Here is a 27,483-nt window from a genome sequence, read left to right as displayed (position 1 = left end):
TTGCTGAACTATGAACACTGATATTTTAGCACCTTTACAATGTTCATTCGTGTAACTTCATGACTTACAATTGTAGGTGTAGTCTCTCTGCTTTCCTTTATCCTTACACCAAGGCCATATTTACTGGACAATTGAGGCAAGATTACATGGAAGTAAGTAGATGCTAAGAGTGGTTGCCAAGGCTGTCTGAAGCCTTGAATCGCAGATCTACAAGTATTGACAAGCCTGAAAATAGTGTTCTCAATTTCTTCTGCTGGAGATAGGCAACCCATAGCAGATATTTTCTGGGTGTCTCACAACTTGGGCAGTCAGACGCCTGGAAACTGGGTGGAAAATGGTTGGATAGTAGCTTGCTTCTCTGCCGCCAAGATTGGTATATGGTTGGCAGACATGTGAAATGCAAGCACTGAAGGGCTTTTTGGTGCAGAGCACATGGAGGAAGTAGTAGTACAGGTTTATGCACAGAGGGGTATTGCTGCAAGAAGCAAGAAAGTGTGCACTGCCTTGGCTCACTGCATGGTGTTTATATTATAGATATGATGGCAATTTGGACAACAGTCAGATTTTGCACTTGCTATTTCAAAGAGGATTTGATGCTGTGTTAGGGTGAGAAGAAGGAATGATATTGCCGTTTGTCACAACTTGCTCATTCTACCTGGGCGATTTTATGGAGGAATCCATTTTCCTGGAACCTCCTATTATTGAAATTCAGGATTCCAAGGCAACAGGTAGCTGCAGTGGTGAATGCTTTTAGAAATGGATATGTTCATAGCAGCTCTCTCACTTTACTACAAGGTAAACAGCTATGATCTACCTGATGTTGGTCAATATGCCGATATGATAACTGGTCTCTAGCACACATGGTGTATTACATGTCCATGCTTCCTATTGAGGTAACGGGATGCCTTCAGAGGATAGCTGGGTAGTAGCAAACACTTTATCTGAAGCAGCCATCAGTTTCATCAGACAGAAAGTAGGTAAGTCAGGACAGCAGATGATTGTGAATAGCAGAACAACAAAGTGAATTCTTCACCAAGACTAATGATGTTTAGTCAGTGAATGACCACAGACCTTGCTAATACAGTCTGCTTCCTGACAAACAGCCTTCCATCACCCGTCTGACTGTGGTATGAATCTGTTTTCTTCTACAGGGTGAATTAGGTGACATCGGTCCCCCAGGCCCTCCTATCGTTATTGACAAGGAAGGTGTAGTTATTTCAGGTACACACTTCCGTTTTATTTTGGAACTCTTCTAAAGCACTTTTTCTGATCCAACTTTCCTTCTTACTATATTTAACCACTTTTCCACATTGTGAATTTGATCTTACCCATCCCTTGTTATTTTTCCTTTAATTTCTGTATTGTTGGCATATGGATACTTTTAGTCCCATGTTTATAACTTCAGAGTTTACAGTAAAACTTTCATCCCCACATTGCAGAATGACATGTTTCAAGGCAGAATGAAACTTAGTGCCTGGGAGGCTGACTGTGTGGGAGCACGGGGAAGTGCTGTGTGTCTACTTGTATGTCTTTCTTCAGCGTACTAAGGAAAAATGGCTTCCATGTGTTGCTTGGAAATGGGTACTCTGAATGTCATTCTGATATTATTTGTCATTCAATGTGATAAGAATATTGTTGAGAAAATGAGCTTAATTAATGCCACAGCTGAACGAGGCCTGGATGGGAACAGTCTCTGAAGCTATAAAGGTAAGGGGACAAATTGTATAATCTCTCCTATTCTTCCTCCTTTACATGCAGCCGAGTTTGAAACATCCTCTAACAGGTCAGGAGGAATTTTTTCCATTTTTGTTAACTTTGACTAAGAAGCTTACTGCTAACGGCTTTTCAGTCTTCGCTGTCAGTGAGATCAGGGGCCACCGGGGTAGTTGACTGAACAGAGTCTTTCAGCAGAAATTCTCATGATATTTTCCTCCTTGTTTTTTCCATATTTGTCTAATAGGTGCCCCGGGTGACCCTGGAAACCCAGGAATACCTGGTCCTCCAGGAGATGAAGGGATCAGTGGTTTGCCAGGCCTTCCAGGAGCTCCAGGGTTTCCAGGCCTGGATAGAGGTAAAGCAGCTGCTAATAGTGCCCTTAGCAGGCTGTTTTCTGTGTTTCTGGCTGAGAAGACTCTGGGTAGTGGCCTGGAGATGGTGAAGGTATTGGAGCAAGCCTCTCCCTGCTCCTTCAGCAGGCTGATTTGCAGGCTGCTGTAAATGACATAGGAGGCAGGGGTGACTCACAGGGAAACAGAGTATATTGATTTGGATGCGAGCAGAATTAGTCCCACAATGATTACAGCCCAGGCAAGGCTTCAGGTGTGAATATTTGGTGCAGCAGTGTATGCAGAAGGTTGGTTGTTTGCTTTCCATTTTGAATAAGCTGATTGGCAGAACCTTTTCCATATGTTAAATAATAGCAAATGGTTTTGAAACTTTTTTTTTTTAATGACTTTTCATATTTGCAATGGAGAGCTAATGGATTGGCTAGATAAACCCATTTGTCCCATCAAAGATTTCACTTGAAGATTTCTGTTTCACTTGAATGTCATCTTGAAGTACTGTCCTGCAATGATCCAGAGACTAGGAACTACTAAGGAAACGGTCTCACTCGAAGGAAATCAGAAAATAAATAAACTGCAGTCTTATGTAGTTAATTGTCTAACTGATCTGTGGGACTTAAGTGCAGCCCTGTGAAGTTTTTTGGATGACCAAAGGGGTGTGTGAATGGGAGCCAGTTGGTGCCTCCGATTAGGAAGTTTTTCCTTTGTGTGCGATTATAAATTGTTCTGTGCTAACATGGTTGCAGTTCAGGGCAAAACAGTCATTTTCATAACATTAAAAATACTAGAATGTGTTTGCTGCTGGAGAGCTGATGGTTGTGTCATTGTTGTCTAGATGGAATGGGCCCTGGGGGGTCTGCAGGTATTCCAGGTGTGAAGGGTGAAGTGGGAGAACCAGGAAGAGCAACGATTGGACTACCAGGCACTCCCGGCAGAGACGGTTTACCGGGTCTGCCCGGAGCACCAGGATTGCCTGGTCCACTACGTATGTATATTTTTAACATCTGTTTTTCTGTTGGATTCAGAGTGAAACAAGACAAATAATCATTTATGTATTTATTTTTTTGCCAGTGAGGATTATTCATCTGTAAACCTTAAATGTTTGGTTGACAGCTCATTGTGATTGTAACTCACAACCTTAAGTGTATGTATCAGCAGCCACCCCTCTGAAGTAAGAAAGTACAGCTAATTATTGTTTGAGTGGTAGCCTGAGATACTGAAGCATAAGGTTGTGTGGACACAATTTCTGACACGGAGGACTTCGAAGTTCTAGGCTAGTCTCCTCCTGGCTTGAATAGCGAATAGATCATGACCTTGTGAGCACCTGGGGTACATGTCTAGTGAGTAGGTACTTTGGGTACCAGGAGTCAGATAGGATGCCTGAAGAGCTAGTTTATAGACCTAAGGAAGCGTGATTTTATTTTTACATATTCATTTGTATGGATGCCCTGATTGGATTAATTATGCTTTTTTTTTAATCAGAAATTGAGTATTACATTAAAAGAGCTGATTTTACACAAACATTGTGTTTTACCATTCTGCCATAAACTGATTTCAAACAGCCTGTTTTATTTTTGAGAGCCAGCCTTTCAAAACAGGGCACACTCCAGTGATGCAGCCAATGAGTGTGGTCTGAAGAAATGATTTTCTGTGGAGGAGAAATAAGTGCTCTCTTATCAATAACTGTTTGCTAGTCAAATCTGGCTCATTTTTCTGCAGAGTCTGTAAAGCTCTTGTAGCTGTTTTTAGCTGATGGTTGCAGTTTGTTAGACGGGTGCTGGTCAGCACTCCATCTTACTGTTGTCACTGAGGGGAGGGGTTTTCAGACAGTGGTTTTAGATTGTGTTAGAGGACTTTCCACTGCTGTTTCTTTCAGCTCGTGTTTCACTCTATTCAGCATATAAAGAGATATAGAAAATAATTCTGCAGTTATGAAGCGAGGGAGAGGGAAAGTCCCCTTCATCTTTTTGCCATTTAGTCTCTTTCCTGAGCTGCAGCAGCTTAATGAGAAGTTGAGGAGCTCTGCAGAAGGCAGGTAGCCCTGAGGAGCACTCTGCCATGCCAGCAGCAGCAGAGACACTGCTCATATATGACAGCTTCTGGGCCGACAAAAAAGGGCAACAGCCAATTGGCAATAGCAAATACATTGATTTGTCCCTTCAGCTTCTTACGTATATGAGTCTCAGCTTCTCCCAGAGCTGTAAAGGCCGTGAACTGAGTAGTTTGCCCTTTTTTATACAAACTGTTCACGGTTTGGTTAGTTCTTTGGCCGGCTGTTAACTCTTTGAAAAAGTGCAATGGTAGAGCAGTAGAGGAATGAAACTCCGTTGCATCCACATTGTGAGAGCTGCTGCTTTTCTGTATGAGAAGCCAGAAGCAGTCGTATGGCTGAGGACTGCAGCCTGTGATACCGAGTTCTGTCTCCTTGTGTAACTTCCACAGTTGCAGTTTGATCCGGTGCCATTTCTGTCAGTCATATAACTGACATTGTAAGTAATTAATGAGCTGGAAATCTAGCCTTCTCATGGCTTTTGCTTGCCTTCTTTCTGCATATAGGCCCTTCATTCCCCCCAGACACGATCCTGGTTGGAAGGACTGGGGCCCCAGGGGAGCCTGGACAAAGAGGGCTGCCGGGAGCTTTGGGTCCAAAGGGTTACAAAGGTAAATGACTCTTGTTTTGGGAGAGCCTTTTAGCAGTCAGTGGGCCTCAGAAAGATAGTTACATGTGGTTAATATCCTAAGGGATGAGGTGGAAGTGTCTTTATGACAAATCACAGGAGGTTAAGATGGATTAAAGGAGGCAACAGCCATTGCAATTTAGAGAGAGTTGTGCCCAGCACTGCCAGAAGTATTTCCTACTTCCTACTCTGCTCAGGCAAATAAGCAGGTAAACATGTCATACCCAGAAAATGAGCTAAGTAAGTTATACTTTAAAGCCATAAGACATAATGAGACTTAGAAATAAAACCTTGTTCACTGCTTTTTGCAGTATAGGCTGGAAATGAGAGAAACTTAATTTTATCCTCCTCTGTGCTAAAAATGATGAGAAATTGGGTCTCGGTGTGTGACAGAACCAGTGGCAAAAGCCGTGGTGACACAGCCATCGCTGTGCTTTGTGATTGTTTGGATCCACAGCCAGTTACAATTCAGGGAATTATAGAGATATCCAGCTGAGGGTCATTGTTACCTGCTGTGAGTGGGAGTATGGATTTGTTTTCTCTGACATATAATTATCTCTTTCAAGAACTGCAAGACTTCTGTCCTAAGACTCTCATAAAACCATCTGTTTAGGAGAGTCTAAACCTTTGGGAAGAGCTCAAGAAGTGCTGAGGTTCATGCTGCACATGGTAATGTGGTGATGAGCATTGCATAGAAACTAACCTGGACAAAACCTGAGCTCCACTTGCTTGACACTCACATCACCTGAGCAGAGTAGGCAGAAAATCAAATCATATGAGAATGGCTTTGTCCTAATTCAATCAAATACTGCTTTTGGAGCTCTTGGAACTGAAAAGGGTCTTTGTCCATATGAAACTGAGTTTGGAGTGTTGACTGTATTTTCCAGGAGAGGCAGGTGATTGTGCTTGTGACGGAGGAGTTACAAGAGCTGGTCTAAAAGGCATCTCAGGTCCACCAGGTCCATCGGGAAGCCCTGGTGTGCCTGGGATTAAGGGCATTGGTGGAGACCCAGGCACTGTGGGTGCACCAGGACTGCGAGGCCCTCCGGTAAGGCAGGAAGAGTTTATATCAGTTGTCGTGAATTAAAGGAGAAAAAGTGCCCATGTGCAATTGCTGGTGTTGATTGTAGTGAAAGCAGAACACATTTTTTTGCCTAATTTCTTCTACTTGTTTGGATTGGGGAAAAAAAAGACAACCCAGAAACTGATCTGTGAAAAGAAGCTGAAAGTAGAGAAATTATCACCTGTTAAAAATGGGAGAAGAAAGGGTTCTGAGAACTGCATGTTTAACAGTCAAGAGAAAACAGTAACCGTTATTCATCCCAGGGCTTCTTGACTGTAGGCATACGTGGATTAGTCCCAGGGTTCTTCCTAAGTGAGGGCTGGCTGGGGAAGCAGCTGTACATCTGCATGGAGAGAAGACCTGAAAAATCGAATGTGAGATCTTTCCATGTCGTTGCCCATAGCTACAAAACCTATGGGCCATCTCCTCAGCTGCTGTATGCTAAATATATTAGTGAGGGCTGAGCTGTATTTTTTTATGAAACAGCAACCATAACAAACGGGATTTTCGAAAGTGCTGAGCATTGCTCCATGGCAGTATTTACTTTTAAAAATTGTAGTCCATAAAGATACCAGTCTTTTGCCTTCGGAGTATCCTCATCAGTGTCAGTAAATGCAGCACACCAAGTTATAGGGAAGAAGATTCAATACTTGGGCCCTGTTATGTCGTGAGTGATGTAAGGTTCCCAGATGCCATCCAAGACTGCTGTCGCTGTAGTGCCATATACCAGGGTTTGGCTTGCCACTGTAAAGCTCTAGTGACTTGACTGAAGCATTTGGAAATAATCAAACCTCCTCTTTTCTTTTTTGTGTAATATATACAATAGGAAACCCTTTGGAGATTCTTTCTAGTTCCAGTCATTGTGTCCTGTGCTCATGTGACGTTTTTAAGAAGCAAAGCCTTTTCTCTACATGTTCATATTCCTGGGGTTTTTTATCTTTTGGTCTGTAGGCTTCAGCTGGTCAGCAAGGTCTTCCAGGCCTCAAGGGAGAAAAAGGGGATTCATCCTATGCCACAGGCAGAGGCGCTCGTGGGGACCGTGGTGCGACAGCACCCAGAGGACCTTCCGGCATCCCGGGAACCCCTGGCAGGGATGGACTTCCAGGTTTGCCAGGCCCACCAGGTGCTCCAGTAAGTTCAGATTAATTTAGCAGCAGTGCTTCAGAATTGGAATAAGTAGCAGAGAAAATAGAAAGGCCTGGCATACTAGTTCTGGTTAGCCCTGTGGTAAGTCTGCAAATACATAAAAAGCTCACAGTCCCTGAGCACAAAATTGTCTTGATCAGGATTAATAATTGGCACTCTTTATGCCTCTGGCTACCCAGTCAAAAGATAAACTTCCAGTAGTGGGGTAGAACCTAATGCTGTTTTATGTTGTGTCCTAAAAGATAAAAGACACTGTAGACATAATTATGAGTCAAATCTTGGAACAGAAAAATCACACAAGAATCTTTTAAATTAAAAGGGAAGGGAATGTCTTTCAGAATATGTAATATTTACATTTTGGTAAATACAACATAAAGTATTCAAACTCTTGTGCATTTGTTAAAATGGTGGTGGTGGTTATTCTTTCTGCATCTCTGATTTTCAGCTGTAATTGTCTTTGCTGTGCACAGGGTGATGGTGGGCTAGGTTTCCCGGGTGAAAAAGGACTGCCAGGATTACCTGGCTCCAAGGGCCATCGTGGAGAAACTGGTTCTCCTGGTGTTGGATATCCAGGTCCTAGTGGAGTTCGTGGGCCGCCAGGTGACCCAGGAATGGATGGGTTTCCAGGACAAGCAGGTCTTCCAGGCCCTCCAGGTAGGTGTTGCTGGGTCTGCTCTTATTTCGAAAAGGTGCAAAGCTGCTGCCAGTCAAATGGCACTCAGCTTACTGCCGTGCTTGTAGCCAGGCCAGAAGATTGCATTAGGTTAAAGATTGCTTTAAATCAATTGAACGTGGTTTGTGGGCTCACTAGAACTCACACAGCAGTCACAGCTTTCTCAAGTTGTCATGCTCAGGACACACATAATAAGCAACAAATACTCAAATAGTATTTGCTTACTGAGAGTGTTGAGTGGAGCTACTGACTGGCTTGCTGGAAAACCATTTTACACCAGGGGTAGTTACAAAGATTGATAAAATGAGGTTTTGAAAAAGCACAGCCTACTTCATTGTCCGGGTAAAAATAGTAACTCACTGGTACCTGAGACTTCTGAATCACTTTTCAGAACTATTGCTGTTACTGAAATAGGAAGAGCTCCAGCTTTTTTTAAAAGAAGAAACTGTAGTACATTGTAGATATGAACAGGCATTGGTGAATAAGACATTGTCATGACAGTCAGGTAGGGAGTTCAGTTATAACTGGTGCGGCCAGCTCTGGGCTCTTTGCTTCCTGAGGTATTAGAGTTTGGCTCAGTTGGTATGTCATTATAGGTATGGAAAACATGCCATAATGACAAGTGATAAAGTCAGTAAGTATAGGTTTGATAATGTTTCATATATGATGCGTTATGTTCATTCTCAAAGTGGTTACATGGAAAGTCATATGTCAAAATGTTTATGGAACTTGTTTTCATAACAAAATGACTGCAGAGAGCTAGTCTTGACATCCCAAGATGTCATCCCAATGTCCTGATTCCATGTCAGCCGTTTAAATATAATTTAAGATAAACAGTATTTTTTCTTTGCTGCTGCTGATTTTCAATGTATTTTCCATTCTTGTATACTTAGGCTTCTGGGTTTGTGATTATGTCAGTATCAATAACGCAGAATCAGTAGCGTATTTGGAGACATAATATTGTTGCATAGGTTTCTGGACAGATAAACTGATGTTCTGAGTTCAAAAATCTTGGTGGCAAGACCACTGTCGTATGAGGAGTTGGCAGAGGAATCTTAAACCCAGAGGGAGATGAGAGCTGGGCCAGAATAGCACTGGGAAGGTTGCACCAACATGCTGGATGGCATGTTACCTCACATCAATGTCTTGCTAGGTTGTTACGGGGTGAGGAGACAGCTAGCGTTAATGTCCCTGTGGAACAGTCTGCATAAGCTTTTTTTCCAATTCAAGTCACATGCTAAATGCTAAAAGCTTTACTAATTCATAGCTATGAGTGCTTATATCTTTGTTAAATTGTCTCTTACAGAATCCACCAAATTAAAATTGCGTTGTAAGATTAGTAAAAGTAAAACGCTCTGTGCATGATGTGAACTCTAGATATTCTGCGGAGCGCATCAGAAGCCAGCTTACTGTGAATGCTACATCAAAGCTTTGCTAACAATGAATAGTCCTTTGTAGAAGAGTATCTGTAGTCAAAATATGTGTGAAAGTGTGAATAAGTCATTAACCAGTTCAGTTTGCACCTCCATAGAGATGTGTAAGAAAACCTGTGAATGCATCATTCCCTCCATACTAGGAAATAATTTGCATACATTAAAAGACCCTTTGATGTAGTAAGTTTCATCTAATATTAAAGAAATGTGGGTGAGTAGAAGAAAATATCGTTTCTTGTGGTGCCCAGACTGAAAGGCCTTATCGTGAAAATGAGGAAAGGCATTTAAAAAGAGACTGCGACCTACTGATGTTACCATGTCAAAGACACCACTGAGGAGTTTTGCTTGAGTTCATGCCACATGCAGTAAAACAGGGTGAAACAGTCTTGCTTTGGAAAAGTCTAATTCAGCATTTTATAAAAAGCTAGACTGATTTTACTTGGTATTATGAGATTACTCAAAAATGTTGGAATTGCCCATATTTCGCTTTTATACCTGGCGTATGATGATTTCATGATGGTTTCATAATAATTTCCTTGATTCGGCAATATTGTTGTGTAAACTGTGATGAGGTAGGGTATTGAGTAGCTGAGCAACGCTAGATTTTCCTTATATAATTTTTATGCAAATATCATTTTGCAAAACACACAAGGAAACAGTCCTATTTGCATTTCAGTTATCCTCACATGAAATCTCCATTGTTCAAGTATTCCACTGCTGGCTAATAATGTAAAATACAGAATGTGCTGTTGTACAGAGTTGTTTCTGGTAAATTCACGTAAGACAGTTATTAAAGCCACGTGATATGAATGCAACAGTATTAATTAAACTTACCTTTCCATGCCAATTGCTGCCCCAAATGCTTGCTTTTTGAAAAAATGTCATTCTTTATTGTACTGTGTCTGAGGAGGAAATGTCTCAGAGATGATGGACCTCAACTTTTATTTGATAAAGCATTCAGCATCAAGCTCACATAGGATTGCAGAAGACCAGAACTGGAAATTTTAATTTGTGTTCCTACCACTTAACTTTTACTTTATCAGAAGAATGCCCTGCCAACGTGTACCCAAGTACAGGCAGCAATGTTTGTGTTACATCTGGCAATCAGGGTATTTGGTGCCCATATCCATTCAAGGCATAAATCGGATCATAGGTGTTTTAGTCTTGAACCTCTCTGTACTTGTGAAGTACATCAACGTAGAAAATGTTCTGATATTTCCTTCAGAATTTGCGTACAATCTCCATATGTGAGTAGAATAGACACGCTGGGGGTTGTGTTCCCTCTCGTTCCCTGCTACATCCCGCTTTCCACCTGAGCCTTGCTTGTTTCTTTTTACTAGAGCTGATACCTGTTAGCAGCCCCCAACTAGCTAGAACTTGAGATCAGGATTGTTCTTTCTTCTCACAAGTCTGAATAATGCCATCAGTCACCCAAGCCAGAATAATGAAAGCATGAAAATCGGGGTTGAGGGTGGAATGAAAGAGGATAGAAATGGGAGGTCAAACCACAGTCGCTCTCTGTCATTTGGCACCGTGAAAGAGGGATGTTCAAATCTGCCTAGCCTGACTAGGGGCTGGATCCTAAACTGAAAGCTTAACTTCTCATCTCTGGTTGGATGTGGGCATCGAAGTCATAAGATTTTCACCCAGCCTTTTGTGAACTGAGTTGGAATCTGTTGAGAAGAACCCAAGAAGAATGTCATTGAACCAGTTCTTAGCACTCTTTCAACCAAAAAATTCATAGGGATCTTTACAGCCTTTGCAGCAGAAAAGACATATTCGGTTACTTTATGAGTTTTTGACCTGGCCTATGTCATTTTGAGACCCTTGTTCCCACTGTCAATGTTGGAAGCAAAGAGCCGTATTTTTTATCCATACGGAAGTCCACTGATTTGATTGAATTTATCCAGGTAATAGTTTGACTCAGGATCTTTTGTTAATAAAATTTGTGAGTCATCTGAAAATGTTAATCTTTTCTGAAAATAAGTGTTTAACTTGTGTTGCTGTGCTGGAAGAAATACTTCCAGTGTTGCCTGATTTAGACAAGATTACCACCTCAGGACTGAAAGCAATCACAATTTGGAGTGCTCTTGAATGGCTGATGAATAAATTTGGCTTGTCCGTCTGGGAATGGAGCTTGAATAGAAGGATCCTGCAAAGGGAGTTGTAAGGAAATGAGAAACAATGTGTTTGTGATACCTGGTTATCTCACCCTTAATTGGCCTTGTAGTTGATGCCAGATTCAAATTAGCAAATATTGGGCAAGAGTGCGGTTAGGCAGCTGTTTCTCTGTGCATATAAAAGTGTTCAGAGTAATGAAAATCCACCTCTCTTCCCCAAATCTGCTTTAGTAGTCATCTTTTGTATGTAATTGCTCTGACTAAATAGTCCTTTAGATTTTCATTTTTTTAAAGTGTATCTATGATAGTCTAAGGCTAAACCAGCCGTTACAGAGAGCTAACTCTCTAGTTCTAGCACAGACTCCTCTTAAAATAACTGGAAGCATTTCTGGAGTTGGAAAGTCTTGAATTGGTTTTCATAATTTCTGTGACTGTGTGAACGTGGCTTCCAATGGTCAGTGACATACAGGGAGGAATGCTGGAAGGGTCTTTCAGGTAAATCTGATGTGTTAGCAACTCTCATAATGCCACATAAATTTCATTCCACTGAAGAGGGATTGCCAGCATAAACAGCCTTTTTTTGAAAGGTGGAAGTCATTCAAAAAGCTTTGCAATTGCTGAGTCTTGTTTGCTGCTGATAAACTTTTAAGCCATGTGGTTATTTGTTAGTCTGACAGACTGTAGAAGCAGCAGTTGAAGAACTGCATGCATCTTTCTGGCCTAAACTCTTGGGTGACGGGTTTTTTTAAACACCTGTCAATGTTCCCTAGATATGTATTTTATCTTGCATGTGCACGTTTATTTTAGAATTTTACACTGTAGTGTACTGCTTATATACAGCTTAAAAACATCCTCCGTTTTTAAAAGTTTGGAAGACCTGTCAGCTCCCACTGGCTTTGAAAGCTCTCGGCCTGGACCTTAGGCTCTCTGGGTCACAGACTGCCTTTTCTGTGCCCATTGCATAGCCCCTACCACGGGGAGGACCAGTTGCTGAGTGGAAGCTGTGGATATCATGCTACAGGTAGTCCATAGCGTGGACTATTGGTCATGCAGTAAATCAGTAGTAGGGATGAGGTTAGACAACTGCCAGGCTCTGACTGGCTTTTCTTTAGCATCGCATATTTGAGATGTCAGCAGTGTTTGATGTGCATAAGTTCACTCACAGCCGCTTGTGATATGTCCTGTAAAAAACATCTGGATACTAAATGTTCCTCTTCTGACCGTCTCTCTGAAAGGGGCTGTGTGCAACCTCAGTGTTTCTTTGTTTTAGGTATCACCTTGCCCTGCATAGTTCCTGGAGCATATGGACCCCCAGGGACTCCCGGCTTTCCAGGGTTGCCAGGTAGGGAGACAGACTGATTGTAATGCACTGGCTGACTACCAAGCAGCACTTAGTCCTCAAGGAAGATAATAGCTGCTAATTAATCTCCTCCAAGTGATAGTTATTCCAGAGAGTGAACTGGCAGAACAATGTTCTCTTTTTTTTTTTTTTTTTTTCCAAAGGGGCTAGGCTTAAATCCCGTGGAGGATCATAATGACTGCACCATTTTTTCCTTTTCAAGTAGTCTCTGAACACAAACCCTCTCCTTCTGTGTTTGTGTGGCTGATGAAACAGCCATAGCTTTGCGATTTTATTTAGCTTAAATTGTGTATCCAGCAAGTGTTTTCACACTAGCTTTGCAGAAAAGATCTGATCCAGTTTTCTCATGCTGTGTTTTTGTCTTCCACTATTCATTCATTCATATTATTTATTAATATATTTTTACCCTTAGGTCCCAAGGGCAGCAAAGGCTTTCCTGGCATTCCAGGCCAACCTGGATTACATGGGTCAAAAGGACAGCCAGGGTCTCCAGGAATAATAGGCTTGCAAGGGGAACCTGGTAAGAGGGAACTTACTGCAGTATTGTCTCATTAATGTGTACAATATTTTATGGAAAGAATTGTCCGACCTTCTAGGCCACCTTTCTGCCTGGTACATTTATAACGCTTCATTGAGAGCTCCATTGTGCTCCTTCCAAATGCAATCTCTGCAAGCAAATGGTTGCAGCTTGGAAGAAAGCGGGAGAAATGTTCAAGGTAGTTGTTACCTGCCTATAATATTATATCGCTGCTGGAAGAAAAGAGGACAACCAACACAATTTGTTTCTCCAGAGACTGTTGTCACGTGCTTTGTTACAGTTCAGATGAACTACAGGTTTAGTGTAAAGCTTGTTTTAAGCCACGTGGTACTCTGGTAAAGGCATGCTGTACGCAGTGTTTGGACTCATGCTAGCTGAGGGAATTTCTGATGGTTGTGTAAATATAGAGCAAGAAGCAGAGGTGATGAGAGAAGATTCCTAAAGCTGGGTTGCTGTGTATTCGTCAGGTTTCTCTGGATATGGCTGAAGAAATGTCTTATCCTTTCACTATATTAAGGGGGAATGTCATCTTTATGGGGTCACTGATTTCCTGACATACAACCCCTGAGCAGTGTGACATATCCACACAGCAGTGCAGTTTAGTGTCTGCTTGGTACAGGGACAGTACTTTCCAGTCTTGCTTGTACCAAGGCTGCCAGCGTCTGCTGCCCCACAGTGCCAGAAGTTGTCTGACATAGAGGACAGCGTAGGAAGGATGTGATCAGTATAACATCTTTCAGCTTTTGTGGTTGATTGTGGTAGTGAGCTACTGCCTGTCTGCAGGCTGAAATGGCCATCTTCCTCCTGTTGTCCTTTTTGCCTAATCTGCCATCTAGTGAAACCAAGCTTGTAAAGCTGCAACTATCTGCAGCTCCCAGATACTCCTAAAATATTCTTTTCTTAAATAAATAAATAGTATGAAAGGATATTTTAACTGTTTTAGTGTTTCATCACTTTCTTCACCAATTATTGTTTCTAATTCAGTACTGAAACTTTCTGCATCTTTCCAAATGTTTTCTTGCATGGAAATTTTTTAAATGTTGATTTTGTTAGATAGCAAATTTTCTGTACTTATGCTGAGTGACATTCACTGTTTTCCTCTTTAAGGCTTCCCTGGACCTCGAGGAGAGCAAGGGTCACAAGGACTTCCAGGACTGGATGGAACAGATGGTTTGCCTGGGAAAATGGGTGCTTCAGGCTTAGCTGGAACAAAAGGAGCTCCTGGAGATGTATTCGGTGCTGAGAGTGGAGCCCTGGGAGAGCGTGGCCGACCTGGACTCCCAGGTGATAAAGGGCTTACAGGTGATCTTGGATTTCCAGGACCAAAAGGTAAGCACTGATGCTGCTTGTGTCTGGGAGTGTCAAACTGTTTCTCTTTCAAAAATCTTTCCTCTTTCCAGTCTCTTTAAGATACTACGTTAGCAGTCCTCTAAGCTGCTCACAGGTGGCTATTTGCTGGTTTTCTCTTAGAATCTAAAGCAACTCAAAGGCTTTTATTAAAACTCATTTTTTAATTAAAAGTGTGAATTTTGGTTTATTTGTTCTGTAACCTCCCACCTCTCTGTTCCCAGGGTTAGATGGAAGACCAGGCCTCCTAGGTATTAAAGGCGAACAGGGTAATCCAGGATATTCGGGTGTCCCTGGATTGCGGGGACCTCCTGGTCCTGGAGGTCCTTTTGGCATTAAGGGAAAACCAGGACCCTTGGGGTCAGCTGGCCTTGCAGGAGCACCAGGTACGTAGTGTCTTCATATGAAGACAAGTAACTAAGCTGAACACTGCAATGTTGGGGAAGCATGGGACAGACTTGGCATTTGTCAGGACTGCACTCCTAACTCTGGTAGGGGTAATGGAGTGCAGAATTTGAGCCTTTTGCCTCTGACTGCTGGATGATTCCTGCCTAGACATGTTGCCCCAAGGCTCTAAGAAGTACAGCGGAAAGATAGGAGGAAGCGTGTTAAATGTCTTGACATTTTTAACATCTCTGCTTTTACATGCTGGCTGTATCATTGACTAATCTTCATATCCCATTTTCATGACAATTAATTTCTGATGTGTGAGGTAGTTTGAAATGTGACTTTGATAGATTGAAAAATTGTTGGCTTTCTCAGAAACAAGCACTTGTCTTCCCTGTCTTTCTCTTCACTGGGGCAGAAGAGAAATTTATTTCCCTTCACTTTACGGCAGTATCTCTCCAGCTGCACTGACTAAAGCGTTTCATGATAACAGTATATGAAAGACTTGAGAACCAAGCAAAGAGGGACCTGGGAATTAGTAGATAATGGTCTGTGATATAACTTATCTGTTCTGACATGCAGAATGACAGTGCTGAAGCACAGTGACAACAAATGAATGAAAGCAGTAACATCATTCGAGTTGAAAATCATGGAGTTTTAAAATCTTTTTTTATTTTGATGTTAACATTGCTTTTGGGTCTCCGTTGTTTTAAATTTTTGGACTGTATGCCATGTATGACTTTCCTTCAACTGTTTTTGAAAACCTCCCCTTGCTGGGAAGATAAGCTCCAAATGATTAAGTTTTTTTGCAGCTGTAGCCTCTCTGAATCATGAATTTCTTTTGTACCCTTGTTCTTTCTGTTTACATATTTTGTCTGTTTTTTCCTTCACCATGTTTCTATTCCATTTATCACCAACTCTCCATTTCTGATGTCACACTGTTTGGTTATGGGTTCTTCACATAGGCTGTCAAGGTGAGAAAATGCAGTGTAGCATAAAAGCTCATGGACTAACAACCTAGCTTTTAATGCTACAAGAATTGCATTGACTATAGGTGATACCCCTTATTATTGCTAATCAAACCAGAAGGCAAAGAACCATTGTAGTGAGAATGCTCAGACAGTAACAAAGCCTGAAGCCTATAAGGAAATCCTTTATATGTACAGATTTTAAGTGTGTCTGTTTTCTTTGTTGTCTTCAATAAAGCAGCCATTTCGTCTTCTGCTTTAAAAAATACTGGGTTGTGGCTTAAAATCTTTAAGCCCTGAGTATAACAAAGCTCGTATATTGGGTGCCACTGCTGCAAATACCATTTTTCAGAAGCCACCTGGTTTTTCTGTCTCTTCCTTTCTTTGGATCTGAGCATTCTGTTTTCAATGGTTTGTGCCTTTATTTACAATCGTAAACCATTACAAAGCTTCAGCTAGAAACATTCTGAAACATTTAGAGGCAAAACAGTGCATATGATGTTAGTTTTGTGACAGCACAATCAGAGAATTTGCTCCCTAAGTGAGCAATTTTCTCTTGAGAAGTAACACTTGAACTACCAAGGTGGAAAAGAAACTTGTAAAAACCAGCCTTCCCAACTGATCTCTGGTTCACCCAGAGGAGGGGATAGGTAGCAGAAGCTGACATTAATGATGCTCCCCATTCTGGTTTGGCTGCCTTGATCATAAAGGTAAGACTGATGTGCTACAGTTTAGTGTTTGGTAAAGGAGGCAAAAACAGATACATCATAAGGGGTTTCACTCTTGCCAGTTGTGTAGTGATGTAGGCAGTAACCCTCTTCATAGGTATTTTATTATTAGATGACTAATGCTTTTGCAATTCTAAGCTTTATGCCTTCTAGTAGGCTGCATGTGCCATAAGGTCCATTTGTCATTAAAAACAATACTGTGTTTAAAGAGTTTGGGAAGCTGTCCACAAATTGTCCTAGTGCTTGTGTGACATAATCTATCGAGTTCTTTCTTGTATTGATTCAGGACTTCCTGGAGTCAAAGGCTTGACTGGGGACGTAGGTCCACAAGGCCCTGCTGGTATGAAAGGCTTCCCAGGTCTTGATGGTGTTCCAGGATCTCCTGGGGAAAGAGGATTCTTAGGGCCACCTGGGCCTTTTGGTCAAGATGGACATCCGGGTTTCTCTGGGCCAAAAGGTACGGGTTCTACAGTCTGCGATTACTGTCCCCACAAAAAGATAACCTTGTTAATACTGATTTTAAGCCCAACTTGTCAGAAGAAAATGAGTTCCCAGTTACTGTTGGAATGCATTTGTTTTGCGGCTGAGTTATGAAGTACAAATGATGGATTTAATTTATCAAATCACAGTCATAAGGAGATCCATCTTAAAGGGTCCTTATGGACAAAGGATTGTGTAAATCAAGATAGAAAGACAAGAAAATGGAAGAAATGACGAACAGTAAATGAAATTTATAGAAGGGAGAGAATGAAGCACAAACCAAATGGGAAGTAAAAATTTACAGTCTGTGTGGTCATTAAACACCAGTACAATAGTTGGTTACTTGGAGAATTCTGTGTTATTTTAGACAAAGAGCTATGTATCTGCTATTGCTCTCTTGGAAACTGATTGGGTATTGCTCTCCAGTGGAAGCAGGACCGGGCTCTGAAATGTGAACCGAAAAGTACTGGTTGAAAGTACTCCCATGAGAGAAGTGGCCGTGCTGTGCTTGTGCCATAAGTTTTACTACCCAGATTTGGCCAGACCCATGCTGCCTCTACCTGCCAGCTAGGTGGGTAGCAGTCTACCAGAGGAGACTAATTTTCCCTTTCTATTTCTCAACTTTTCCATACAGGCGAGAAAGGGTCTTCCGGCCTGCTTGGTTTCCCTGGCATGCCAGGCCTTCCTGGTGTCCCTGGGGTGAATGGATTTAAAGGAACTCCTGGCACAGCTGGAGGAAAAGGGGGCCCTGGAGTTGTGGGACTCCAAGGCCAAAAAGGTGAGAAACGGCTGAAAGGCTTTTGCTGGCTGTGCAGCAGAGGGACGCTTCTGAGATGCCTGTGTATTTAATGTTTTCTTCTAAATATTAATCCTTGTGAAATACTTCAGCATCGTTGCCAAAAATGCTGAGCACTTACTGATGAACTTGTATCAGGAGACGTGGAAGTTCTGGTTTTGTCTGCCAGCTTCTAGTGTCATACCCTTGCTCTGTCAGATTATTTTGCATGAAGATTTCCTGACTTCTTATTTCTTCAGGTGACAGAGGTGATGTAGGTCCACCTGGTCTTCCTGTTCTTGGGCCTCCAGAACAGGCACTGCAATTCAAAGGAGACAAAGGAGATCCTGGATTAGCTGGACTTGGAGGATTCCCTGGACCTAGAGGTATTTCACAACATTGTAGTTAGTTGCCAGTATCAGTGGTACAGTAACTGTGCTTATTCTGTAGTGGAGTATGGTCTGTCCTTTCGACAGTGGCTGCAGTATTACTGTTTTCTGTTCTGCCATTCACATTCTAGCAAGATTTGCACATGGCAGTTCTGAACGTTGAGAAAACAATTTTCCTTTGAAGCTCTGTTCTGCAGAGCTAATGCCGTCCCTTCCTCCTCTTTAAGGGGAGCTTTGGATAACAGGTCAATTGGCCCAAATGAGCTGAATGTCTATATTATGAAATGAAATTATGCTCTATTGTATAACCCAGGTGATAAAGGAATCCCAGGAAGCCGTGGACAGCCTGGTCTTTCTGGTGCGGTTGGGTCAGCAAGCAAAGAGAGAGGTCTTCATGGTGACCCAGGCTTCCCTGGTCTGCCTGGACAGCCTGGCCTTCCAGGACAGAAGGGTACACATGGTATCATAGGATTTCCAGGAATGCCAGGAGAGAGGGTAAATACCTTCCTAAGTATCTTCATCTTCTCCAAGTGCTCTTAGAAAAATCCTGTGTTCTAACTGGTATTTCTGTAGCAAAGCAGCAGAAGCTGGCAGGATTTTTCCTTACAAAACTTCCAGATTGTTTCTGATTGGCTCATACTGTTGGAATGACACTTTGGATAGTATTTCTTCCTACATCTTTGTGGTCTGTTATCCCACATGACCCAAACTTGAAACAGCAAGAATAAAAAGCAAAGGCTAATTTTGGGGTTTTTTTTCAGGGTTCAGATGGCATCATGGGAACACTTGGATTCCCAGGACCTGTTGGCCTCCCTGGTCCAAAGGGTAAGAAATCTCTCATTGTGTACATGGTCTTTCAGTACACACAGTCCTAATACTCATGACTAAAATGAATGAGTAGTGTTCTAGAAGTGTCCGTTGCTCTCCAGTGACTGGCTCTGAAGTACATGTCCCCCTGCAAGGGGCTTCATTCAGATGAGACCAGTCCCAAGCCAAATGCCTAAATACTTTATAATCCTTTGCAAGTTTGGCCACAGCACTGTATGAAGCAAGTTGGACAACATAAGAGGCACCCTTCTCTCTCATCTCCTTGTGTCAAAAGTGTAAAGGGCAGGATGTCGTAGAGTTACCCATAAATGTTTGCTTATCGTGCATTTGCATGAGTGAATTTGCATCTTTTGCTGTTTATAAGCATTTTCAAACTCAGATGCATCACTTCCTGTTGTCTTTGTTTGCTCCATATGGGTTTGAAGTAGGGTAGGCAAAGTTTATTTTCATAATCAAGGCTATTGAGCAGCCTTGAAAACTGCTCACCACAGTCAGTTAGGGAATGGCCTCCCCACCTTGTCTTTCTTTTCCAGGTGACCAGGGAGAGTCTGTTGGCATTCCTGGCATTGCTGGAGCAAAAGGAGAGCGAGGGGACCCAGGGTTCCCAGGTAAAGTAGCCCTTGATTGCTCGCTTCAAGAATGCAAAATTCTAGAGATTCAACAGGATAGCATCGCCTAATTTGGGTGTTTTTGTAATCTATAAATTTAAATACTTTAGCCCTCTCCTGGAAGTGAGATTTGAGGAGTCTGGAGTCCAGCTGGGACACAAATCTGGATGATAATGAACATGTCTGAGAACAGCCCAATTCTAACACTGAGTCCCACTTCACTTTTTGAGGAAGAACTTGTGAACTTGTGCTGGTAATTGGCATCCAGGGAGCCCAGTCCAGGACCTGGGCTATGGCTAAGCAGACACAAGTGCTGCAACCTCAACATAAGACGTTTCTCATTCTCTTCACGCCTTCCTCCAGTTTGACTTGTGCTCTAGCATGCTGTCTGGTTTTGTCCTTTCAGGAGAGAGAGGAAGAGAAGGACTCAAGGGTGAACCGGGCTACCCAGGAAACACTGGGGTGAATGGACTCAAAGGTGGCCCAGGAGATCTTGGCCAAGAAGGACCAGCAGGTACTGGACTGGGCATCGAAGTTCTGTGTTTCATGGTGTAACTGTGGAACAACGTCACCTTGTTGTTTCCTTAGCCCTGGTTGACCTGCCTCAGCTGAGACTTAAACAAGAAGATGGGAATTTTCTTTGACATTGACGTAAGGTGTCACCTTGTCCTGTCGTGACCAGTCCTGTGGGTCAACCATGTGGTGAATCCTGCACAATGGAAACCTAAAGGAATTGCTTTAACAAATAGGGAAGACCTCAGTTAGATACAAGCAGTAGCAGCTTCTTTGCAGTTGCTCATGGGCAAGGCTGGTCTAAAATCTTCCATTGCAATATTTCTGTCCGTTCCCTCTCTAGAGCCAAACCTACCCAGAAGGATGGCTACAAGTGTCTTTGGGTAATGGTGTAACTGGCAGGTAGATTCTCAAATTGTTATCAAGATTAAAGATGGGAGAACAGTGAAAGTCATTATTGGAGTATTTTATCTGAAAACCAGTTTAATTAGTTATTCAGTATGTGAACTGTTCCAGAGTGTCACTTGGGGGATGATGAAGACTGTCATTGCTATGATTAAAAAAAAACCTATCAAATTAACAGCTTGATAAGTGCTATGCTAGTAGTGTTAGTGAGGAGAGATTTGGATCTGATTTTGCTTTATCTAAATAGTAGTTTATTCACCCATCTTATGAGTTAAGTGCAGGAACAGAAGCTGTAAGATGGAGCTGTGAGCTCTTCCATCCTGGATGTGTAGTACAGGAACATTTTTGTGCTTGTTTTTAGGAATCCCTGGAAATGCTGGGCTGAGAGGAGTCCCTGGGCCACCAGGACCTCCAGGGCAGCCAGGACCTGTTGGATTTCCTGGAGCTCATGGAACAGCAGGACCTAAAGGTATATCTGGAGCCTGCACATGGGGAGAGAAATTGGGTCAGAAAACCAGTGTTTTGGCCAAGTCTATCACAGCAGGCAGGCAACTCTTACGTGTGGGCCAGCTGTGCGTGGGAAATCAGCTCATTTCTTGGCAATGTTAATGCAGGCACCAGCTGCTAAAAATGAGCAGAGCACTGGTTGGAAAGGGAGAGGCTTTCACTTGCTTGGGGTGATTTACCACTGAGGGTAAAACTGGCCAGAGCAGTGTGAAGAGTTTCCATGAAGGGGACCTGTGTGAAGGAAGACTTTACATACTGTGTTCCCCTGTGTGTCAGGTTTCTCGTACATGTTGTAGTCTCCATGAAACATCTTATGCGTTTCCACCTAACTAGATTACTTGCTTATTTGTTCACTCGTGTATTCCCAATGTCTCTCCAGGGTTTCATGGCTTTCCGGGTTTAAATGGTCTGAACGGCTTGCCAGGCACAAAAGGGTCTCCTGGAACACCAGGTAAAGGAAATGTGTAGTAGAAGCTTCATAGCTGGGGAAATGCATACACTGGTCCGTCATGACAGCAGCATTCCCATGAAATTCCCCTATTTCACCTAGTTCTGGATTTAATTACAACCTGAAGAAAAACCTCAGGGTACTGAATGTGCATGGACAAATTCTTCTTTAATGCCGGTAAGAATAGGATGCAGCCTGTGGAGTGAAGAGGCTTTTCTGGTGATGGTTGTCCTTGAATTCCTGAAGGACTGTGTCACTGCTGGAAAGTCAATGGAATGAAATCATAAAACTTTTCCATTTCTAATGGATGTTTGATTTTAGCAGGGCAGCATCAAGTGCTTGCTTTGAGTTGGGCTTAGTGGTGGCATATTTCCTTACTGCTTTCCATATCCCTGCATTACATGGAGTTCAAGAAAGGCATCAGTAAAATCAGAAGCTGATTTGATTAGTTTCTGGATTCTGCTTTTGGGAAGCTTCTGCTGGACTTTTTTTTTCATTTTTTTAACCGTATGAAATAGAATGTTGTTCTGTTTTGCAAACAGTGTTTTACTAAATGTAAAGAGGTGGAGAAAGACCTTTCCAAAGAGACTTGCTTAGTTACAGTCATCTTGTAAAGCAGCACTTAAAATTTGTGGCAGACATTTTACATATAAAAATTGAAAGTCTTTATGTGTACAGCTCAAATAATACCTGTGTTCTCTTTGTTTAAAACATTCTCTGTTGGAAGGTAATGATTTACAGCATGTAGATCCTCCACAATTTTTCCTGTTTGAGAGAGCTGCTCAGTATTTACTCTTACCAGAGTGACATGCTGAACATCTCCCTGCAGCTCTTCCTGGGAGCCTCTGCTCTGCACCACTGGTGCTTCTGTGTGTCTTCTGCTGTAGTCTGTGGAAACTGATCTCTCGATGTTGGAGCATGAATCTCACTAGATTTTAAAGACCCAACAACTTGAGTCTATGTTGCATCCTCTTGAGAGACACAGAATGCAGCCTGGCAGGCAAATCCTATCACAGGAGTGTGATGTTCACATGCTTGTGCAAGAGTTTGTGGGAAGACCAGAACAGTCACACACTTCTCTCTCAGCATCTTGCAGGTTGTTTAAATTCGCTCTGCACAACCAGAGTAGACCCTGAGGCACCAAATCTCTTTCTGTTGTTCCACTGAAAACAGCAGAGAGAGTAGTAAATGGCTAATTTTTTATTACAATTCAGTTTGTGTAATAATTTAACTGCTATTAGGCAATTTGAATAGGCTCTCTTATGTTTGTTAACCGTGTTCAATTAGGTCTGAGTGAAGCTGGACTGAAGGGTCCTGCAGGTCTCCCAGGTCCAAAGGGTGAAGAAGGTTCTCCAGGCTTGGGCAGAGGAGCTCTAGGATTCCCTGGACCAAAAGGCTCATCAGGAGACATGGGTAAGCACTGATGTTCTGGAAGCCCAGCGGGATGTATTGCAGCTCAGGTTAATGGGTTAATGGTCAGCAAAATTACCAAAGAGGACTCCTGAAGCCACAAAGTCGATTAGTAGTTTGACAGGTAAACATTAAATCTGTGATGTGGCTATATTTTTGAGAAACTGTTGGTTACACAGTTCTTACAGTATCTATACCTCTTGTGGACAGCAGAATATGTATTTTTTTCCCCTCATGTAGTGAAGTGTCTCTTTGTTCTTCTCAGTATAAGTCTACTCAGCCACTACTTCTGTCCATGTCCGTGAAGGTCACTGAAGAGCTTTAAGTACACTCTCTCTTTTTGTATTTCTTGCTCTAGGTCCCCCTGGTCCTGTGGGACTGCCTGGCTTGCCAGGAACACCCGGAGCTTCTCTTCCTTCTGATATACGTGGGAGACCTGGGGATGCTGGCCATCCAGGAGCTGATGGGAGCTCAGGTATGAAGAGAGGCCTTTTAAGGAGAGTGGACTAGCCAAGGGGATTTCTGTTTCTTTATGTGCTTCCTTTGAAGAGTTCTGAGGGGAAATGACTTGGATAAGTAGTATCACTTTAGTAACCTGGGGTTTGGATCAGGGATTGAGAATGAGGAGATCTGTTTTCAGTTCCTGCTATTGAATCCTGGTTTGATTTAGCTTGTTATTAAAGCTCTGTAGTCCATATTCATTTCACTTACTGTGGTACTGAAGACAGACTCAGGCACTAAGGTAGGTACTTAAGTCCAGCATAAATTTGGGCACCAGCTCCATTTTGGACTGTGGTTTCCACAGCTGTAATCATAGGCACTGTATAAAGTTCAGAAGTACCCCGTGTGAGCTGGGAGGCAGCAAAGCTTCGTTGCTGCTTAAAGGCACTTGCTGTGGGGTCGACAGCAAGTACAGTTTGAAAGATTTGTCATGATGGCATTGGTACCCATTCAGTACCTCACAGTCTTGTCAGAGAGGCTGAGACTCTTAGGCCTTTCCCTGGCCAAGGATTTGAAGCCACTACTCTCATTCTCCTAGGGGATGTCTGAGTCACCAGGCTAGCTACCAGGTGGGGCAAGGGCTATGCTCAGGCTCAGAATTCTGAGCTAAATTACTGTAGTTAAAAGGATTTAAATGTTTATGTGACTACAAGTGGGTGGGTCTGGTTCTTTTCCTTTGGGAGGAGGACACCCCTTGAAATACAGATGTCCAAACAATGCCCTCTAGAAAGACATGCTGGGGGGAACAGCCCCAGCATTTACTTTGCCCCAGCAGCAGACTGTGCTAATTACCCCTGTTTTCTCTAGGTCTTCCAGGTCCTCCAGGTCTACGAGGGCCCCCTGGCCCAGCTTCTGACCAAGGTGACACAGGCAATCCAGGTTTCCCTGGTGTTCTTGGCTTGCGAGGCATTAAGGGTGACGTGGGACCCACTGGTCCAATTGGACTCCCTGGAGCATCTGGATTCAAAGGTATTCTTGCCTTGAAAGGACCTGGGTGTGGTTTGTCACCTTGACAGTATGAACGGCTATCCTGTGGTTCGTGTGACTGCTTTAGAACGAGTCCTCATTCAGGTGTAAGCACAGCTGAGTTCGTTGTCTAAGTTCTTCCCTTTTAGCCTGTACAGGGTTTACCTACTGACTCCAAAAGCAGCAAAGTGAGGCCAGTGCCAGGTGCTCTTCAGTGTGTGATGATTTTTTTTTTTCTCCCCTCTCCCTCTCCCTCGCCCTTACCCTTGCCCTCTCCCTCTCCCCCCTTTTTTTTTCTGAGGAGATGATGTCCACAGGCAATGGTGCTGTGCTGGTTGACTCGTTACCCACTTGCATACGCTGTCTAGGCAGACTGGAGGTGCTGTTTCATCCCACCTATCATGTATGCTCAGAGGCATAGTGTGGTGGGTTTAAGTCTCCACAAGAGGCTAAGAGGATTGTAGGAGATGAAATCTTGTTCTGGGCTAAGGCAGGGAGCAGGTTGCTCTCTCTTTGGTCTCTGTCAGAGGAGACTAGAGGGCAGCTGCGAACAAGAACTCTAGTAGCAAGGTTTCAAAGAAACCACACAGCTCAAAAGCCATGGAAGATGTAGAACCATTGCCAGGTGAAGAACTGTGTGCTATCTTTGTAGGCTGGCAGATCCCCATCCCTCTGTGCTGTGTGTAGAAGTGGATTCCAAATAGAAAAGGAGTGAACTCCCCAAACACTTTCTGGGTTACCCAAGGAAGGGGAAGAATACTTTCAATAAAGTGTAATTATGTAGCAGTGGAAATTCTCATCTTGAGGCTCTGCAGCCATTCTGGACATCGGAATGGACACAGAGTTCCTTAAGGGCGTTCTCCATGGTCTCCTCCATCTCAGAGCTGAAATGCTGTTGCCATTGCTGCCATCAGTGTGTTTCTCAGTGCCCCAGCTGTGGGTCAGAATCAGGACCCTGTCCTTAGCCCCTGAGGTCTTTAGCTGTGTATCTTTGCAGGTATAAGAGGTGAGCCTGGCCTTATGGGGATGCCAGGTAAAGACGGGCCTCCGGGGGATCCTGGTTACCCTGGGCTGAAAGGTGAAATGGGCCGTCGAGGTGAGTGCTGGTGGATTTGAAAAGCTGTACTTTATTGCACATGGCTTGGGCTGGGCAAGAATTCAAAGCTCCCTTAATGGGCTTATTTGGGGGACTCTTAATTTCTTAGAGACTGAAATAAATTAGAAAGATACCCAGTGCTGATGTACTAAGGCAGCCTTAATTTAGCATACTTCTTCTTTGTGTCAGCGTTATCATCAGAACTGTGAATGTTTTGTGGGGCACTTACACTGTTGTTTGCGCCATGCCCAGGTCTCCCTGGCCGACAAGGGGCTCCAGGTATAACCCCACAGCCAGAAGAAGTCACAGCCCCTGCAGGCTTACCTGGTCTGCCAGGAATTGATGGTGTCCCTGGCTTTGATGGAGATCATGGATTCCAGGGCCCAGCTGGAAAACCAGGTAAAAAGTACACTCAGATCACTGAAATGCTGGCCTTCAGGAAGAACAAATGCATTAGGAAGTTTTACAGGTTTTTCTAATAAAGGAAATAATTCCAGCAAAATGCATACAAATACCATGTTTTATTATTATTAGAATATATTTGATAAATTCTGCTCGTGTGCTTTTGTAGTATTTTTTATTTAGGTTTCCAGAATTAGGTGCAGCAGCCTGTGATGTAGCTGATATGATACCAGCTTTGGTACTAGCAGGTGGAGTGGTCATGAAAACGATTCACCATTGAGAATTATTTGAATTGTCAATGAAATACTCTAACTGGAGAAGGGCTGGGAACTTCAGCCTGCACCACTGTGGTTCATTCTGTTTGGCAAACAGCTTTGGTGGGTCCTGCACCAGTTGGCTCTCCTAGGCCCCGCAAGTCCCCACAGTTCCTTTCTCAGCACCACACTTAGGCGATTTTTAAACGTTAATATTCACTTTTATTCCTGAAAAATCCTAGAGCGGGAACATCACTTATTTTCTGGTTTGAAAAAAGGGTGAAATCAAGCAAAAGAAGCGACTTCAAGTCTTAAGCAAAATTTCAGCAAGGTAGCTCAACTTTCTTCAGCTGATAACAGCTGGACCATTATACCAGAGGATTCTTGGTTTCACATTGACAGGTATCTTGTGAGACAGAGATGAGAAGAGTTCTCAGACTTCCGCAGGCGTCATATTGAAACCTGAGTCTTAGGTCCAACTAAAATCAGAGGCTTATCCCAGATCTCAGTGCTGCGTTTTCAGCCTTGTCTAACGTTCACCTGCACCTCTTGATCCTTTAACAGGCAATCAGATCGTGTGGAATCCCTCTGTGGAGTTAGTTGTAACCATGGCTGCTGAAGAGTGAGCTCTCAGCATGGCTGCTGACAATGTATTTCTCTTCTGGAATGTGATTGGAGTATGAGGAAATAACGATAGTAATAATTATATTTAATTTCAGGTACGAAAGGTCTGCCAGGAAGATCTGGTTTGAAAGGACGTGATGGTTTACCTGGATCCCCTGGCATAGTTGGGGATCCAGGACCTTCGGGTACCCCAGGACCACAGGGATTTGAAGGTAATTTTATGGTTTGGGGAGCACCGATCAGACAGAAGCAATCAGTAGAATTCTGTTTGCCTCAGGTTCTGCAGAGACCTTCCCCAACACCCAGTTTTACCTTAGGAAGACCAGGGGATGTACACGATCTTGTATCTGCAGTGAAGTAAATTTAATCTTCAGTGAGGAAGATTATGCCACATGTTATTGTTGTCTGTCACTGCTGATGTTTCCCTAGGTACAATTCTGAACATCATTTGGTTTAATGTTTTGTGGATGAGGGAGTCGTCTTGAAGATCTAAGAGAGTGACATGGTATTCACAGTGAACACAGCTGTGAGGGTTGGAGAGTAGAGGAGAGGCACGGTGAGAGACAGAAGATTTGGATTCTGCCACAGATTTGTTGTACAACCTTCGGCCTTTCTGTGTCAAAGGAATATCATCACGAAGAGCAGTATAGCAAAAATGAATGTATTAGGTTTTGACTGGTGCTTTGAGATCCTCAGAATTACTGTGCTGTGAGATGTGTGCTAACACGTTGCCACCAGAGTTGTTGGGCAAAGAAAGAAAATGAAATGAGGTG

General features: G+C 43.0%; 1 protein-coding gene across 1 annotated transcript in view; it reads left to right on the top strand.

Annotated features, from left to right (window-relative positions):
• COL4A6 (collagen type IV alpha 6 chain) overlaps positions 1 to 27,483 on the top strand; it is a 96,720-nt gene that overhangs the window by 67,429 nt on the left and 1,808 nt on the right. The window contains exons 16-41 of the mRNA XM_086470687.1: positions 1,152 to 1,221; positions 1,961 to 2,071; positions 2,899 to 3,048; positions 4,620 to 4,724; positions 5,629 to 5,789; positions 6,756 to 6,935; positions 7,421 to 7,604; positions 12,447 to 12,518; positions 12,949 to 13,056; positions 14,182 to 14,403; positions 14,646 to 14,807; positions 16,791 to 16,961; positions 17,619 to 17,762; positions 18,020 to 18,145; positions 18,462 to 18,643; positions 18,910 to 18,973; positions 19,510 to 19,584; positions 19,991 to 20,098; positions 20,864 to 20,971; positions 21,389 to 21,460; positions 22,745 to 22,870; positions 23,226 to 23,342; positions 24,176 to 24,337; positions 25,332 to 25,430; positions 25,683 to 25,829; positions 26,806 to 26,922. Coding sequence (XP_086326813.1) covers positions 1,152 to 1,221; positions 1,961 to 2,071; positions 2,899 to 3,048; positions 4,620 to 4,724; positions 5,629 to 5,789; positions 6,756 to 6,935; positions 7,421 to 7,604; positions 12,447 to 12,518; positions 12,949 to 13,056; positions 14,182 to 14,403; positions 14,646 to 14,807; positions 16,791 to 16,961; positions 17,619 to 17,762; positions 18,020 to 18,145; positions 18,462 to 18,643; positions 18,910 to 18,973; positions 19,510 to 19,584; positions 19,991 to 20,098; positions 20,864 to 20,971; positions 21,389 to 21,460; positions 22,745 to 22,870; positions 23,226 to 23,342; positions 24,176 to 24,337; positions 25,332 to 25,430; positions 25,683 to 25,829; positions 26,806 to 26,922 — 3,343 coding nt within the window. The remainder of the gene's footprint in view (positions 1 to 1,151; positions 1,222 to 1,960; positions 2,072 to 2,898; positions 3,049 to 4,619; positions 4,725 to 5,628; positions 5,790 to 6,755; positions 6,936 to 7,420; positions 7,605 to 12,446; positions 12,519 to 12,948; positions 13,057 to 14,181; positions 14,404 to 14,645; positions 14,808 to 16,790; positions 16,962 to 17,618; positions 17,763 to 18,019; positions 18,146 to 18,461; positions 18,644 to 18,909; positions 18,974 to 19,509; positions 19,585 to 19,990; positions 20,099 to 20,863; positions 20,972 to 21,388; positions 21,461 to 22,744; positions 22,871 to 23,225; positions 23,343 to 24,175; positions 24,338 to 25,331; positions 25,431 to 25,682; positions 25,830 to 26,805; positions 26,923 to 27,483) is intronic.

This window comes from Leptosomus discolor, chromosome 9 (genome assembly GCF_034619465.1).
Source record: "Leptosomus discolor isolate bLepDis1 chromosome 9, bLepDis1.hap2, whole genome shotgun sequence".
NCBI lineage: Eukaryota > Metazoa > Chordata > Aves > Leptosomiformes > Leptosomidae > Leptosomus > Leptosomus discolor.
The sequence above is the reverse complement of the archived record's forward strand: the minus strand, read 5'-3'. Positions and strand labels throughout refer to the sequence as shown.